Source organism: Hemitrygon akajei, chromosome 10, assembly GCF_048418815.1.
Source record: "Hemitrygon akajei chromosome 10, sHemAka1.3, whole genome shotgun sequence".
Classification (NCBI taxonomy): domain Eukaryota; kingdom Metazoa; phylum Chordata; class Chondrichthyes; order Myliobatiformes; family Dasyatidae; genus Hemitrygon; species Hemitrygon akajei.
The window spans coordinates 114,958,575-114,970,725 of NC_133133.1; the positions used below are offsets into that span (position 1 = coordinate 114,958,575).

The 12,151-nt window shown below is 43.4% G+C and overlaps 1 protein-coding gene across 2 annotated transcripts in view; it reads left to right on the forward strand.

Moving 5' to 3' along the window:
* Positions 1-12,151, forward strand: part of pawr (PRKC, apoptosis, WT1, regulator) — a 163,236-nt gene that overhangs the window by 133,193 nt on the left and 17,892 nt on the right. For both annotated transcript variants that reach the window (XM_073058792.1, XM_073058790.1), the window contains exon 4: positions 4,532-4,563. In XM_073058792.1, the coding sequence (XP_072914893.1) occupies positions 4,532-4,563 (32 nt within the window). The remainder of the gene's footprint in view (positions 1-4,531; positions 4,564-12,151) is intronic.

Below are 12,151 nucleotides of genomic sequence, written 5' to 3' on the forward strand. Positions count from 1 at the left end.
AAATGCATGTCTGGTGGGAAATGTTTGCTTGACGGGTGATTGAGAGTTAACGTTGACCCAGACACGTGACCCCTTATCTTGAGCTTTTGATTTTTTCCATCATCAGTGGATTATTTAAAGATAAGAGATAAAGATTAGCTTTATTTGTCACATGTACATTGAAACATACAGAGAAATGTGTCATTTGCGTCAACAGCTAACAGCCCTTAGGGAGACAATGCAGGGTTTCGACCTGAAATGTTGACAGTTCCTTTCCCTCCCTCAGATGCTGCTCGACCCACTGAGTCCCCCAGCAGGTTGTGTGTTGCTCCAGGTTCCAGTATCTGCCATTGTTTGCATCTCTCTTGGCTACCTGAAGGCCTGTTGCCCGGCTCTATGCCTCTGTGACTGTAATATCAGCACCAGGTTTATTTTCACTCTCATGTATGATATGAAATTTGATTTTGTGGCAGAGTACGGTTCAAAGTGCAATAAATAAAAAAGGAATAATGAGGTAGTAATCATGGATAATTCAGAAATCTGTTCACAGAAGGGAAGGAGCAATTCCTGAATCATTGAGTGTGGGTCTTTAGGCTCCTGTAACTCCTCCCTGATGGTAGTAATGAGAGGGCATTTCCTGGATGGTGAGGGTCCTTGATGAAGGATGTCATCACCTTGAGGCATTGCCTCTTGAAGATGATGGTGATGGTGGGGAGGGTCGTGCTCATCATGGAGCTGACAAGTCTACAACCCCCTTGTGATCCCCTGCTGAGCAGCCTCAATAACACATGGTAATGCAACCAGTCAGAGTGCTCTTCACTGAACGTCTGTAGAAATTGGCAAGAGCCTTGCTGAGAGACTAATTCTACCTTGTTTCTATCACTGTGGTTGAAGTCCATTCTCCCAGCATTTCTGGGCAGAGAGTTGTAGGTTCACACTGCACCTACTGTCTTAGAAGTTTGTACAGACTCGCCATGTCACGAAAAACTTCAATAGATACATAGTAGAGAGTATCCTAACTGGTTGCATCATGGCTTAGTATGGAAATACCAAAGCCTAGGAAAGGAAAAGGTGACAGAAAGTGGTGGATATGGCCCAGTCCATCACAGGTAAAATGTTCGCATCTTTGAGCACTGCCACAGGAAAGCAGCATCCATCATCAAAGACCCCCACCCACTACACCATGCTCACTTCTCACTGCTACCATTGGGCAGAAGATACAGGTCCCATACCAGCAGGTCTTGGGACAGTTATTACCCTACAACCATCAGGCTCATGAACCATCATGGATAACTTCACTCACCTCAATGCTGATCTGATACTAAAACCTATGAACTCACCTTCAAGGACCCCTTAGCTCATGTTCTCAGTACTATTTAGACATAGAGAAGTTTAGCACAGAAACAAGCCGTCAAGTCCCTGTCGAAAAACCATTTAAACTGCCTATGCCCAACGACCTGCACCGGACCATAGCTCTTCATATTCCTACTCTCCTCGTACCTATCCAAACTTCTCTTGAGCATTGCAATGGAGCCCATGTGGACCACTTGTGCTGGCAGCTCATTCCACACTCTCACGACTCTCTAACTGAAGAAGTTTTCCTTCATGTTCCCCTTAAACTTCTCACCTTTTGACCTTAACCCACGAACCCTCCCCACTTATGGTCCACCCAACCTCAGTGGAAAAAGCCTGCTTGCAGTTACCCTCTCCAAACCTCTCTACATCCCTTATTTATTTGCACACTTTTTCTTTTGCACGTTGGTTGTTTCTTAGTCTTTGTTTATAGTTCTAAAAACATTTACTGTATTTCTTTATTTTCCTATAAATGCCTACAAGAAAATGAATCTTGAGGTAGTATGTGGTAACATATATGGACTTTGATAATAAATTTTACTTTGACTTTGCCTCTGTATGGAAAAAAATGCTTCCCAGTACCTTCTGGACTCACGCATCACGTCCTCAAGTGCTGAGATGAGCATTGTGACTCTTCAACTGGTCTAGAGTCCTCACCTGCTTCCTTGGGTGGCCGTAGCAGCTTCTGAAGTGCTGCTCTGAAGAACATTACTGTTCCCTCGTCCCTCACCTGGAGATGCTCTTGCCTGACTTTCTCCATGTGACCCTCACCAGCCCCACCCTTTTCCACTGATCACTCCCCACCTTATTCTCTCTATCACCCGCTTTTCCGTCCCCTCTTAGCATGCGCAAAAGGGCTTCATGTTGGCACCAGAGTCACGGCGACCCTTGCAGTCTGCGCCCAGCGCATCCTCATACTGTGATGGTTTTTGATGCATTTCACTATGTTTTGATGTTCACGTGACAAATAAAGCCAATCTTTTAAAAGAGGGGAATCGATTAGAAAAGGTAAGCACAGACTCAGTGGGCTGAAGGGCCTCTATCTGAATGACTTATTGATTCTTTTTTCTATCCATCCCCCTCATTTTTCTTTCATCCAAGTGCCTATTTAAGAGTATCTTTGATGGGAGGATGGAGGAATGGAGCTTGCTTTGCTGCTGTTGTTTTATTGTATGTTGTGTCCTGTGTTATTCTGCCGAGCATTGTGGACTTGCTATGTCTGCGCTTTACTGTGTGGTGACACTTGTGGCTTTGCCCCCATATTATCAATATAGGTTGTGTTGATCGTTAGTGCAAATGTTTCAATGCACGTCTGATAAATAAATGAATCGGAATCTGAAACGTAATGTCCCTGTTCTATCAGCCTCTATCACCACCTCAGCAGTGCATTCCAGGGACCCCCCCCCCCCCCCATTCTCTGTGAAAAAGGATGCCCTCTGGTATTGGCCATTGCTGCCCTGGCTGTCCACTCTATCTATGTCTCATCATCTTGTACAGCTCTCGTAAGTTGTCGCTCATTCTCTGTCATTCCAAAGGAAAAGGGCCTAGCTTGCTCAACCTTTCTTCTTGAGAGATGTTTTCTAATCCAGGCAGCATCTTGGTCAGTCCCCTCTTTAAAGCTTCCAATTATTCCTGTAATGCAGTGTCCAGAAATGAACACAATGCTGCAAGTGTAGTCAAAACAGTTTACAGAGCTGCAACATTAACTCGTGACTCTTGAACTTAATCCCCTGACTAACGAAGGCCAATGCACCATATGGCTTTTTAACTTTCTTGGCAACACAGAGCATTTTCTGACCTTTTCTTGTAAAACATTATTGGCTTCACACGACGCTCCTCCAGATGTTTTTGTTTAGGAGGTTAAGGGTTTGAATCTCATGTGAGGTGTTTTGTACACTGAGTAATAGATATCAGGGGTCTTAAAATGCTGGTAATCTGATCCACAGTTTTATACATTTGTATAAATTGGGAAGGAACTTCAATTAGAGTTCAATCCTTCAAATCTCAGATCAGTTACACCTTGAGTTTTTCTTGGTTATCCATAGTGGGTATTGTTTTAAAATAAGACCATAAAATATAGGAGCAGAATTAGTCCATCAAGTCTGCTGTGCCATTCAATCATGACTGATTTTCTTCCATCTTCTCTACTACTGAGCAATTGTTTCACAGTGCCAGTCTCAGCCTGTGTTTGGCCCCATAGTAGCAGTAGTGGAGGCCATGGACAGACATGTTGATCGCTATTTATTGTCAGAGGCATGAGTGCCCAGCGAAGAAATGCATTGAAAGTTGCCTCTTTTTGTAGCAGCAGCACAGTACATTACAAGACAATGTTCAAAGTAAATTTATTATCAGAAGTACATATATGTCACCATTATACAAGCCTGAGATTCATTTTGTTGAGGGCATTTACAGTAAGTACAAAAGAAACTCAACACTCACAACAAGACAGGTAACCAATGTGGAAAAGGCAGCAAACTGTGCAAATACAAAAAGGAAAAATAATAAATAAATAAGCAATAAATATCGAGAACCTGAGCTGAAGTGAGTGTCCTTGAAAGTGAGTCCGTAGATTGTGGAACCAGTTCAGTGCTGGGCTGAGTGAAGTTGAGTGAAATTTTTCCCTCTGGTTGAGGAGCCATATGTTCCTGAACCTGGTTGTGTGGGTCCTGAGACTCCTGTACCTCCTTCCTGATGGCAGCGTCAAGGAAAGGGCATGGCCCGGGTGGTGGGGGTCCCTGATGATGGATGCTGCTTTCCTGTGACAGCACTCCTTGTAGATGTGCTCAATCAGACAAACTTAATATAAGTTAATGTAAATTATATGTAACTTATAAGTGGAAAAAAACCCCAAAATAAACATAGCAACTGTCTCAATATGAGAGACAGGAAATAAAATTATAGTCTGATGTATTGTTTGGGTTTTCGAGGTGGGCTCATGGCATCGGGGAAGAAAGTGTTGTTGAACCTTGAGGTGTGGTCCCCAGTTGCCTGGTCCTCCTGCCCGATGACAGCATCAAAAAGAGAGCATAGCATGGATGGTGGGGCTGATCGTGGGTGTCATCTTCCTCAGATGGTGGGAAGGTTGTACCTATGATGGAAATGCTGTAGTACTGATCAAGTAATTCAAGCCTTTGGGTGGGTAGTGAGTGTGAAGTGTCTGAGATAATTCAGTAAATCTTACCTTTGTTTCTCTTTTTAGGAAACTTCCAGAACTACAAGTCGATGGAAAGGGTAAGGATATTGTTTTTCTGGTCTACCATTTGTGTTGGCTAATTCAGGCCTAAATCAAGGTGTGCTGCACTATCAAACCTTTAACATAGTTGACTAGATAGTTTGACCATTCCTGGCCCTCCACCCTTCTCTTACACAGCTCCCAGTGCCTCCATCTTCCTCTCACCTGTTCCTGGGTCCTTGGACCTCCCTTCATTCCCTTCCCTTCTTTCCCTCCCAGCTATTTCCAGGTCCTCTCCATCCCCATCTCCCAGAGCCTCCACCTTTCAGCCTGACCATTCCGGGATCCTTGGATCTTCCTTGCCTCTCCACTCCTGCTCATTCCCAGGTTCTTGTTTCTTCATTTATCCCCTTCTCTCCAGGCTATTTCAAGATCCTTTGATCTTCATTCCCCATCCTCTTCACCCACCCCCAGAGTCCACTCTTGTCTTTCTGGAATGATTGCATCCTCCTTACTCCACTGCCTCCAACCTCCTGCCTGTTCTTAAATTCTTGGATTATTGTCTCCCCCCCCCTCCATTCCCGGGACCTTCGCTCCCTCTCCACCTTCTCCCCTGACTATTCCAGGGCTCTCTTGGATCCTCCTGACCTCCCCCACCCATCCCTAGGTCCTAGGATTTTCATTACCCCCCCATCTCCTGGAGTCTCCACCCTTCCACTAGGACATTCCAGAACCTTCTCCTCCCAGGGTCTCCGGACTGAATCTCATCTAACCCTTGGGCTGTTCACCCTGTTCTCCCAGCAGACTCCATAAACCAAACCAGTAATCTCCCCAGAGTGAAGCAGTCAATGCAGTGAACAAAGCAATGAGTAATTAAAAATAAATTGAATCAGTTGGCAGAACAAAATGGCACAAGTTATTTGCTTTGGAACGGAATAAAATATTTGATGTTGTGGTGTTCTTTGCGCTTGGCAATTAGCTTACAGACATCACCAGTCAAGGTGACATCCTCAGTGCGCAGATGTTGGTGCTCGCGTTTATGTAGGCCCCCATTCGCTTGCCTCGTCCTGATTGGCTACCCCTTCAGTTGACCTTTGAATTCTATTGGTTCATGTTTCTTTGGCTATTAGGGGTTCTATTTCAATATGTGTGTTTATAGAGTTATTGGAAGATAACCACGCTTCTAAAAATTCTCGTGCCTTTGTCATGTTTGCCTGCGCCAGAGGCTCCATGGTGTCCCAGTTAAAGTGGTGTTCATGTACCGAGATCAGCGATATTGAATCATGTCTCTGTACCGTCCATTTGTGTTTTCAGGAACATAATGACAACGTCAAACACCAACCTGAGCTATCAATATTCACCACCATTCTAAAATAAACATGTTCATGTAATTTAGAAGATGTAGGAACACACCAATCCTCATAGAGGGATCAGAAGTAGAGAGAGTGAGCAGCTTCAAGTTCCTGGGTGTCAAGATCTGTGAGGATCTAACCTGGTCCCAACATATTGATGTAGTCATAAAGAAGGCAAGCCAGCGGCTATATTTTATTAGGAGTTTGAAGAGATTTGGCATGTCAACAAATACACTCAAAAACTTTTATAGTTGTACTGTGGAGAGCATTCTGACAGGCTGCATCACTGTCTGGTATGGAGGGGCTACTGCACAGAAGCTGCAAAAGGTTGTAAATCTAGTCAGCTCTATCTTGGATAGTAGCCTACAAAGTACCCAGGACACCTTTAAGGAGCGGTGTCTCAGAAAGGCAGTGTCCATTATTAAAGACCTCCAGCATCCAGGGCATGCCCTTTTCTCACTGTTACCATCAGGTAGGAGGTACAGAAGCCTGAAGGCACACACACAGTGATTCAGGAACAGTTTCTTCCCCTCCGCCATCTGATCCCTGAATAGCCTTTGAAGCTTTGGACACTACCTCACTTTTAAAAAAATATACAGTATTTCAGTTTTTGCACATTTTTAATAATCTATTCAATATACAGAATTGATTTACTTGTTTATTATGTTTTTATTAATTATTATTTTTCTCTCTCTGCTAGATTATGTACTGCATTGAACTGCTGTTGCTAAGTTAACAAATTCCACGTCACGTGCCGGTGATAATAAACCTGATTCTGAGCATTACCATAACTAATCAAAATTAGTATTATTTTTCTGTAACTTTGTCCGCCTCGTCCACAACTTAACAGCAACTGCCTTTGCTGTTACAGAGCAGAGGAATTAAGGGTTAGAGGGAAAAGGCAGGTAGGTGGAACTGAGTCCACGGCCAGATCAGCCATGATCTTATTGAATGGAGGAGCAGCCATCTCCTGCTCTTAGTTCTCATGTTGTTAGGTCAAACATTTTAAATTCAGTTTGACCCACACTGCTGATACTTCTTGCATATCATCGTGTTTCCCATACCAAAGGTCAGCTCCCACTCTAATCAAAGTTTCACTCTTTTTCTCCTTGATTCTCCCATGCTCTTGGTCCAACCATCAGTTCAGTATGGAGATATAGAGTCATACAGGATGGAAACAAGCCCTTCACCCAACCATGCTGACTTGTATGTTCCATCAAGGATTTGGCTTATAACCTTCCAAACCTTTCTAATCCAAGTACCTGCCTGCATTTTAAACATTGTTATTGTATCTGCCTCAATCACTTTCTCTGGCATCTGATTCTATGCAGGTACCACCCTTTGTGTAAAAATCTGCTCCTCGGGTTTCTCTTAAATGTCTCCCCTCACATTTAAACCTATGCCCTCAAGCTCTTCATTGCCCATCCCTGGGAAAAAGACTGTGCTTTCACCTTATCTACACCCTCATAATTTTATACACCTCAATAAGTCTCTTACGCTCTAAGGAATAAAGTCCTAGCTTGTCTAAACTCTCCTTATAACTCCTGGCAACATCTTTGTAACTTGTTTATGCACTCTTTCCTATAACAGGGAACACAGTACTCCAACAACACTGAACACAGTACTCCAAGTATGACCTCACTATTGAACTGTACAACTGCACCATGAGCTCCCAACTTTTATACTCAATGCCCTTACTGATGAAGGTCAGCGTGCCAACTGCCTTTTACACCAAACTGTCTATTACCTCTGTCCCCACTTTCTTCCCAGTTACACCCATGTGACCAATGAACCTACTTGCCCAAATAATAAGGGATGAAACCAGAGGAAACCCATGTGGTCATGGAGAGAACGTACAAACTTACTGTAGACAGCGGCAGAAACTGAACTTGAGTTGCTTGCGCTGTGATAGCGTTTTGATAACCACTACACTCATCCATGATCTGGGATTATAATTATAATCTGTTTAAAAAAAAAAAAAAAAAAAAAAAATTTGAACAGGTACATGGATAGTAAAATGCCAGCCGCTGGTGCACTGGCATCACAGGACTTTGAGGCAAGTGGTCCCGGGTTCGAATCCAGCCAGCTCCTTGCACACTTTTGTCCGTGCTGGGTTGAATGTCAAGCTGACAACTCGGCTGTGTAAAAAAAACAGACAAAAATGCCAAAGAAATGGTGAGGTTGCTGCTTGATGTGGCACAAGGCGTGGAAAGGAACAACAACATAGATAGTAAAGGCCTTGGGGGACATTGGCCAAGTATAGGCTAATGGATAGGCATCTTCGTTGGCATGAACAAGTTGGACCAAGGCATCTGTTCCCTTGCTGAATAACTCTGAGACGTTCATCAACATCTTTTGAAGAATGCAGAGTCTGTTCTGTAATCCTGAAGGAGATCATTTCTGATTTCACTCTTCCTGCACATTTTCTGGTGTAACTACAGTTAAGGGTGAAAGGTGCAAAATTTAAGGGGAACGTGAGAGTGTACTATTTCAACTCAGGGTGGTGAGAGTCTGAAATGAGCTGCCAGCCAAAGTGGTGGATGTGGGTTTGATTTTAACGTTTAAGATAAGTTTGGATATGTACATGGATGGGAAGGTGTATGAAGGTCCAGGTGCATGTTGATGGGACTAAGCAGATTAATCTCTGGAATAGGCACAGATTAGTGGTTTACCATTTTATGTCTATGAGAATACCAGCACTGCAAAAGCCAGTCGTTGTCCCCTTGCTGATTTTTGCCTCATGCTAGAAAATGAGAAGGTGATAGATAGGAGCTACAGGGAGATAATAATCCCCTAGGTTGCAGGATGACTGTCAGGAGGGGGAAAGAAAATGGGCTGCCAGCGCAGAGTACCCCTGTGGCCATTCCCCTCAAGAATAAGTATACCACTTTGGATACTGTTAAGGGGGATGAACTACCGGGGGGGGGGGGGGGTGGGGAAGCTCCGGTAACCAGGTCTCTGGCACTGAGTCCAATGCTGTGGCTTGGAAGGGAAAGGGGAGGGGGAGAGAGAGAAGAGGACTGCAGTAGTGACAGGGGGTTCCATAGTTAGAAGTGTAGACACAAGATTCTGTAGACATGAAAGAGACTCCTGATGGTATGTTGCCTTCCAGGTGCCAGGGTCAGGCAGATCTTGGATCAGGTCCGCAGCATCTAAATGGGAAGGGTGAGCAGCCTTCTTGAGTCTTGGTACGTTTTGGCACCAAAGGCATGGGAAGAGAAGGGAGGTGGTCCTGAAGAGAAAATATAGGGAGTTATTTAGAAAGCTGAAAAGCAGGACCTCCAGGTTAGCAATCTCTGGATAGCAGCTTGTACCATGCATCAGTGAGGGTAAGAATAGGATGATGTGTTGATGAATGTGTGGCTGAGGAACTTGTGCAGGGGCAACACTTCAGGTTTCTGGATCATTGGAATCTCTTCTGGGGAAGGTATGACCTATATAAACGTGACGGGTTATACCTGCACCCACGGGGGATCAGTATCCTTGTGGGCAGGTTTGTCAAAGCTGTTGGGGAGGGCTTAAACAAAATTGGCAGGGGGATGGGAACTGGAGTGATGGGGCAGTTGGTACACAAGCAGTTGTAGTATGTCAGGAAGGTCAGGCAGATGATAGGACAAAACTGCAGTTAGTGAGATGAGTTGCAGTATAACATGGGGACAAAATCGAAAAGGAGGACAAATACAGGGCTGAAGGTGTTGTATTTGAATAAGGTAGATTTTGTAGCACAGTTAGAGATTGGTGGTATGACGTTGAGGGCATCGCTAACTTGTGGCTGAAAGAAGATTATAGTTGGGAGCTCAACATCCAAGGATACAGGTTGTATCTAAAGGTCATACAGGTAGGCAGATGGGGTGGGGTGGCTCTGTTAGAAAAGACTGAACTCAAATCCTTAGAAAGAGGTGACTGAAAGATGTAGAATCTGTGAGGGTGGAGTTGAGAAACTGCAAGGGTAAAAAGACCCTGATGAGAGACATGTATACAGGCCTCTGAAACTTAGCCAGAGTGTGGAATATAAATTACAATGGCAGACAGAAAAAGCATGTCAAAAGGACAATGTTATGATAGTAATAGGGGATTTCTGGTATATTGAGAAAATCAGGTTGGTGCTGAATCCCAAGAGAGGGAATTTGTAGAATGCCTATTAGAAGGCTTTTTCGAGCAGCTTGTGGTTGAGCCCATCTGGGGGAAGGCTGTTTTGGATTGGGTGTTCTGTAATGAACTGGATTTGATTAGGGAACTTAAGGTCAAGGAACTCTTAGGAGACAGTGATCATAATATGATAGAATTCACCCTGCAATTTGAAAGGGAGAAGCTAATTCTGATGTATCAGTATAACAGTGGAGTAAAAGGAATTGTAGAGGCATGAGAGAGTAGCCGGCCAATATTGATTGGAAGGGTCGCTAGCAGGGATGATGGCAGAACAACAATGGATTGAGTTTTTGAGAGCAATTCGGAAGGCATAGGGATAGATGCATCCCAAAAAGAAGTACTCTAAAGTAGGATGATGCAACTGTGGCTGACGAGGGAAGTCAAGTACAACATAAAAGCAAAAGGGAGGGCATATAATAGAGCAAAAATTAGTGGGAAGCTAGGGGAATAGCAAGCTTTTAAAAACAATTAGAAGGCAACTAAAAAAGCAGTAAGAAGGTAAAATATGAAGGTAAGCTGCCAGTAATATCAAAGAAGATACTAAAGGTTTTTTTCAGATACATAAAGTGTAAAAGAGAGGCAAGAGTAGATATTGGACTGCCTTAAAATCTCGCTGCAGAGATAGTAATGGGGACAAGGAAATGGCGGGCAAACTGAATAAGTATTTTGCATCAGTCTTCATTGTAGACACACTAGCAGTATGCTGGAAGTTTAAGAGTGTCAGGGGCTGATGTGAGTGCAGTTGCCATTATTAGGGAGAAGGTACTTGGGAAGCTGAAAGTTCTGAATGTAGGTAAGTCACCTGGACCAAGTGGGCAATGCCTCAGAGACTGAAAGAGGTAGCTGTAGAGATTGTGGAGTAATGATTTTCCAAGAAATACTAGATTCTGAGTCCAGAGGACTAAAATATTGCAAATGTCACTCCACTCTTCAAGACTTAAGGGAGGCAGAAGAAAGGCCTGTTAACCTGACCTCAGTGGTTGGGAGATGTAGGAGTCGATCGTTAAAGCTGTGGTTTCAGGGTATTTAGAAGCACATGATAAAATAGATCAAAGTTAGCATGGTTTCCTTAAAGGAAAATCTTGCCTTACTAATCTGTTGTAATTCTTTGGGTAAATAATAAGCAGGATTGACGAAGGAGAATTGGTGGATGATGGGTACTTGAATTTTCAGAAATGCCACACATGAGGCTGCACAACAAGATAAGAGTCCATGTTATTATCAAGTCAAGACACTTTTATTGTCATTTTGACCATAACTGCTGGTACAGTGCATAGTAAAAATGAGACAACGTTTTTCAGGACCATGGTGTTACATGACACAGTACAAAAACTAGACTGAACTACGTAATGAAAAAACAACACAGAGAAAGCTATACTAGACTACAGACCTACAAAGGACTACATAAAGTGCACAAAAACACTGCAGGCATTACAATAAAATAAACAGGACAGTAGGGTAAGGTGTCAGTCCAGGCTTCAGGCATTGAGGAGTCTGATAGCTTGGGGAAAGAAACTGTTGTTAGATACTAGCATGGATAGAGGATTGGTTTATTGGCAGGAGGCAAATAGTGGGAACAAAGGGAGCCTTTTCTGTATGGCTGCTGGTGTTAGGACTGCTGCTTTTTATGTTACATGTTAATGATTTGGATGAACGAATTGATGGCTTTGTCTTTGTAGTCATGTTTGTGGACAGTGCAAAGGTTGTTGAAAAGACAGGTAGTGTGAAGGAAGCAGGGACAAAGAAGTGGCAGATGGAATACACTGTTGGGAAGTGTACTGTCATGCACTTTGTTAGAAGGAATAAGAGTGTTGACTATTTTCTAAACCTGGAGAAAATTCAGAAATCTGAGGTGCAAGGGAATTTGAGAATCCTCGTGCAGGATTCCCTTAAGGTTCACTTGCTGGTTGAGTCAATGGTGATGAAGGCTAATGCAAAGTTAGCATTTATTTTGAGAGGGCTAGGATATAAAAGCAAGGTTGTAATGTTGGGCCTTTATAAAGCATTGGTCAGACTGCAATTAGAGTATTGTAAGCAGTGTCGGGCCCCTTATTTAAGAAAGGATGTGCTGACATTGGAGAGGATCCATAGTAGGAGGCTCACGAGAATGATTCTGGGAATGAAATGGTTATTGCTGGAATTTAGA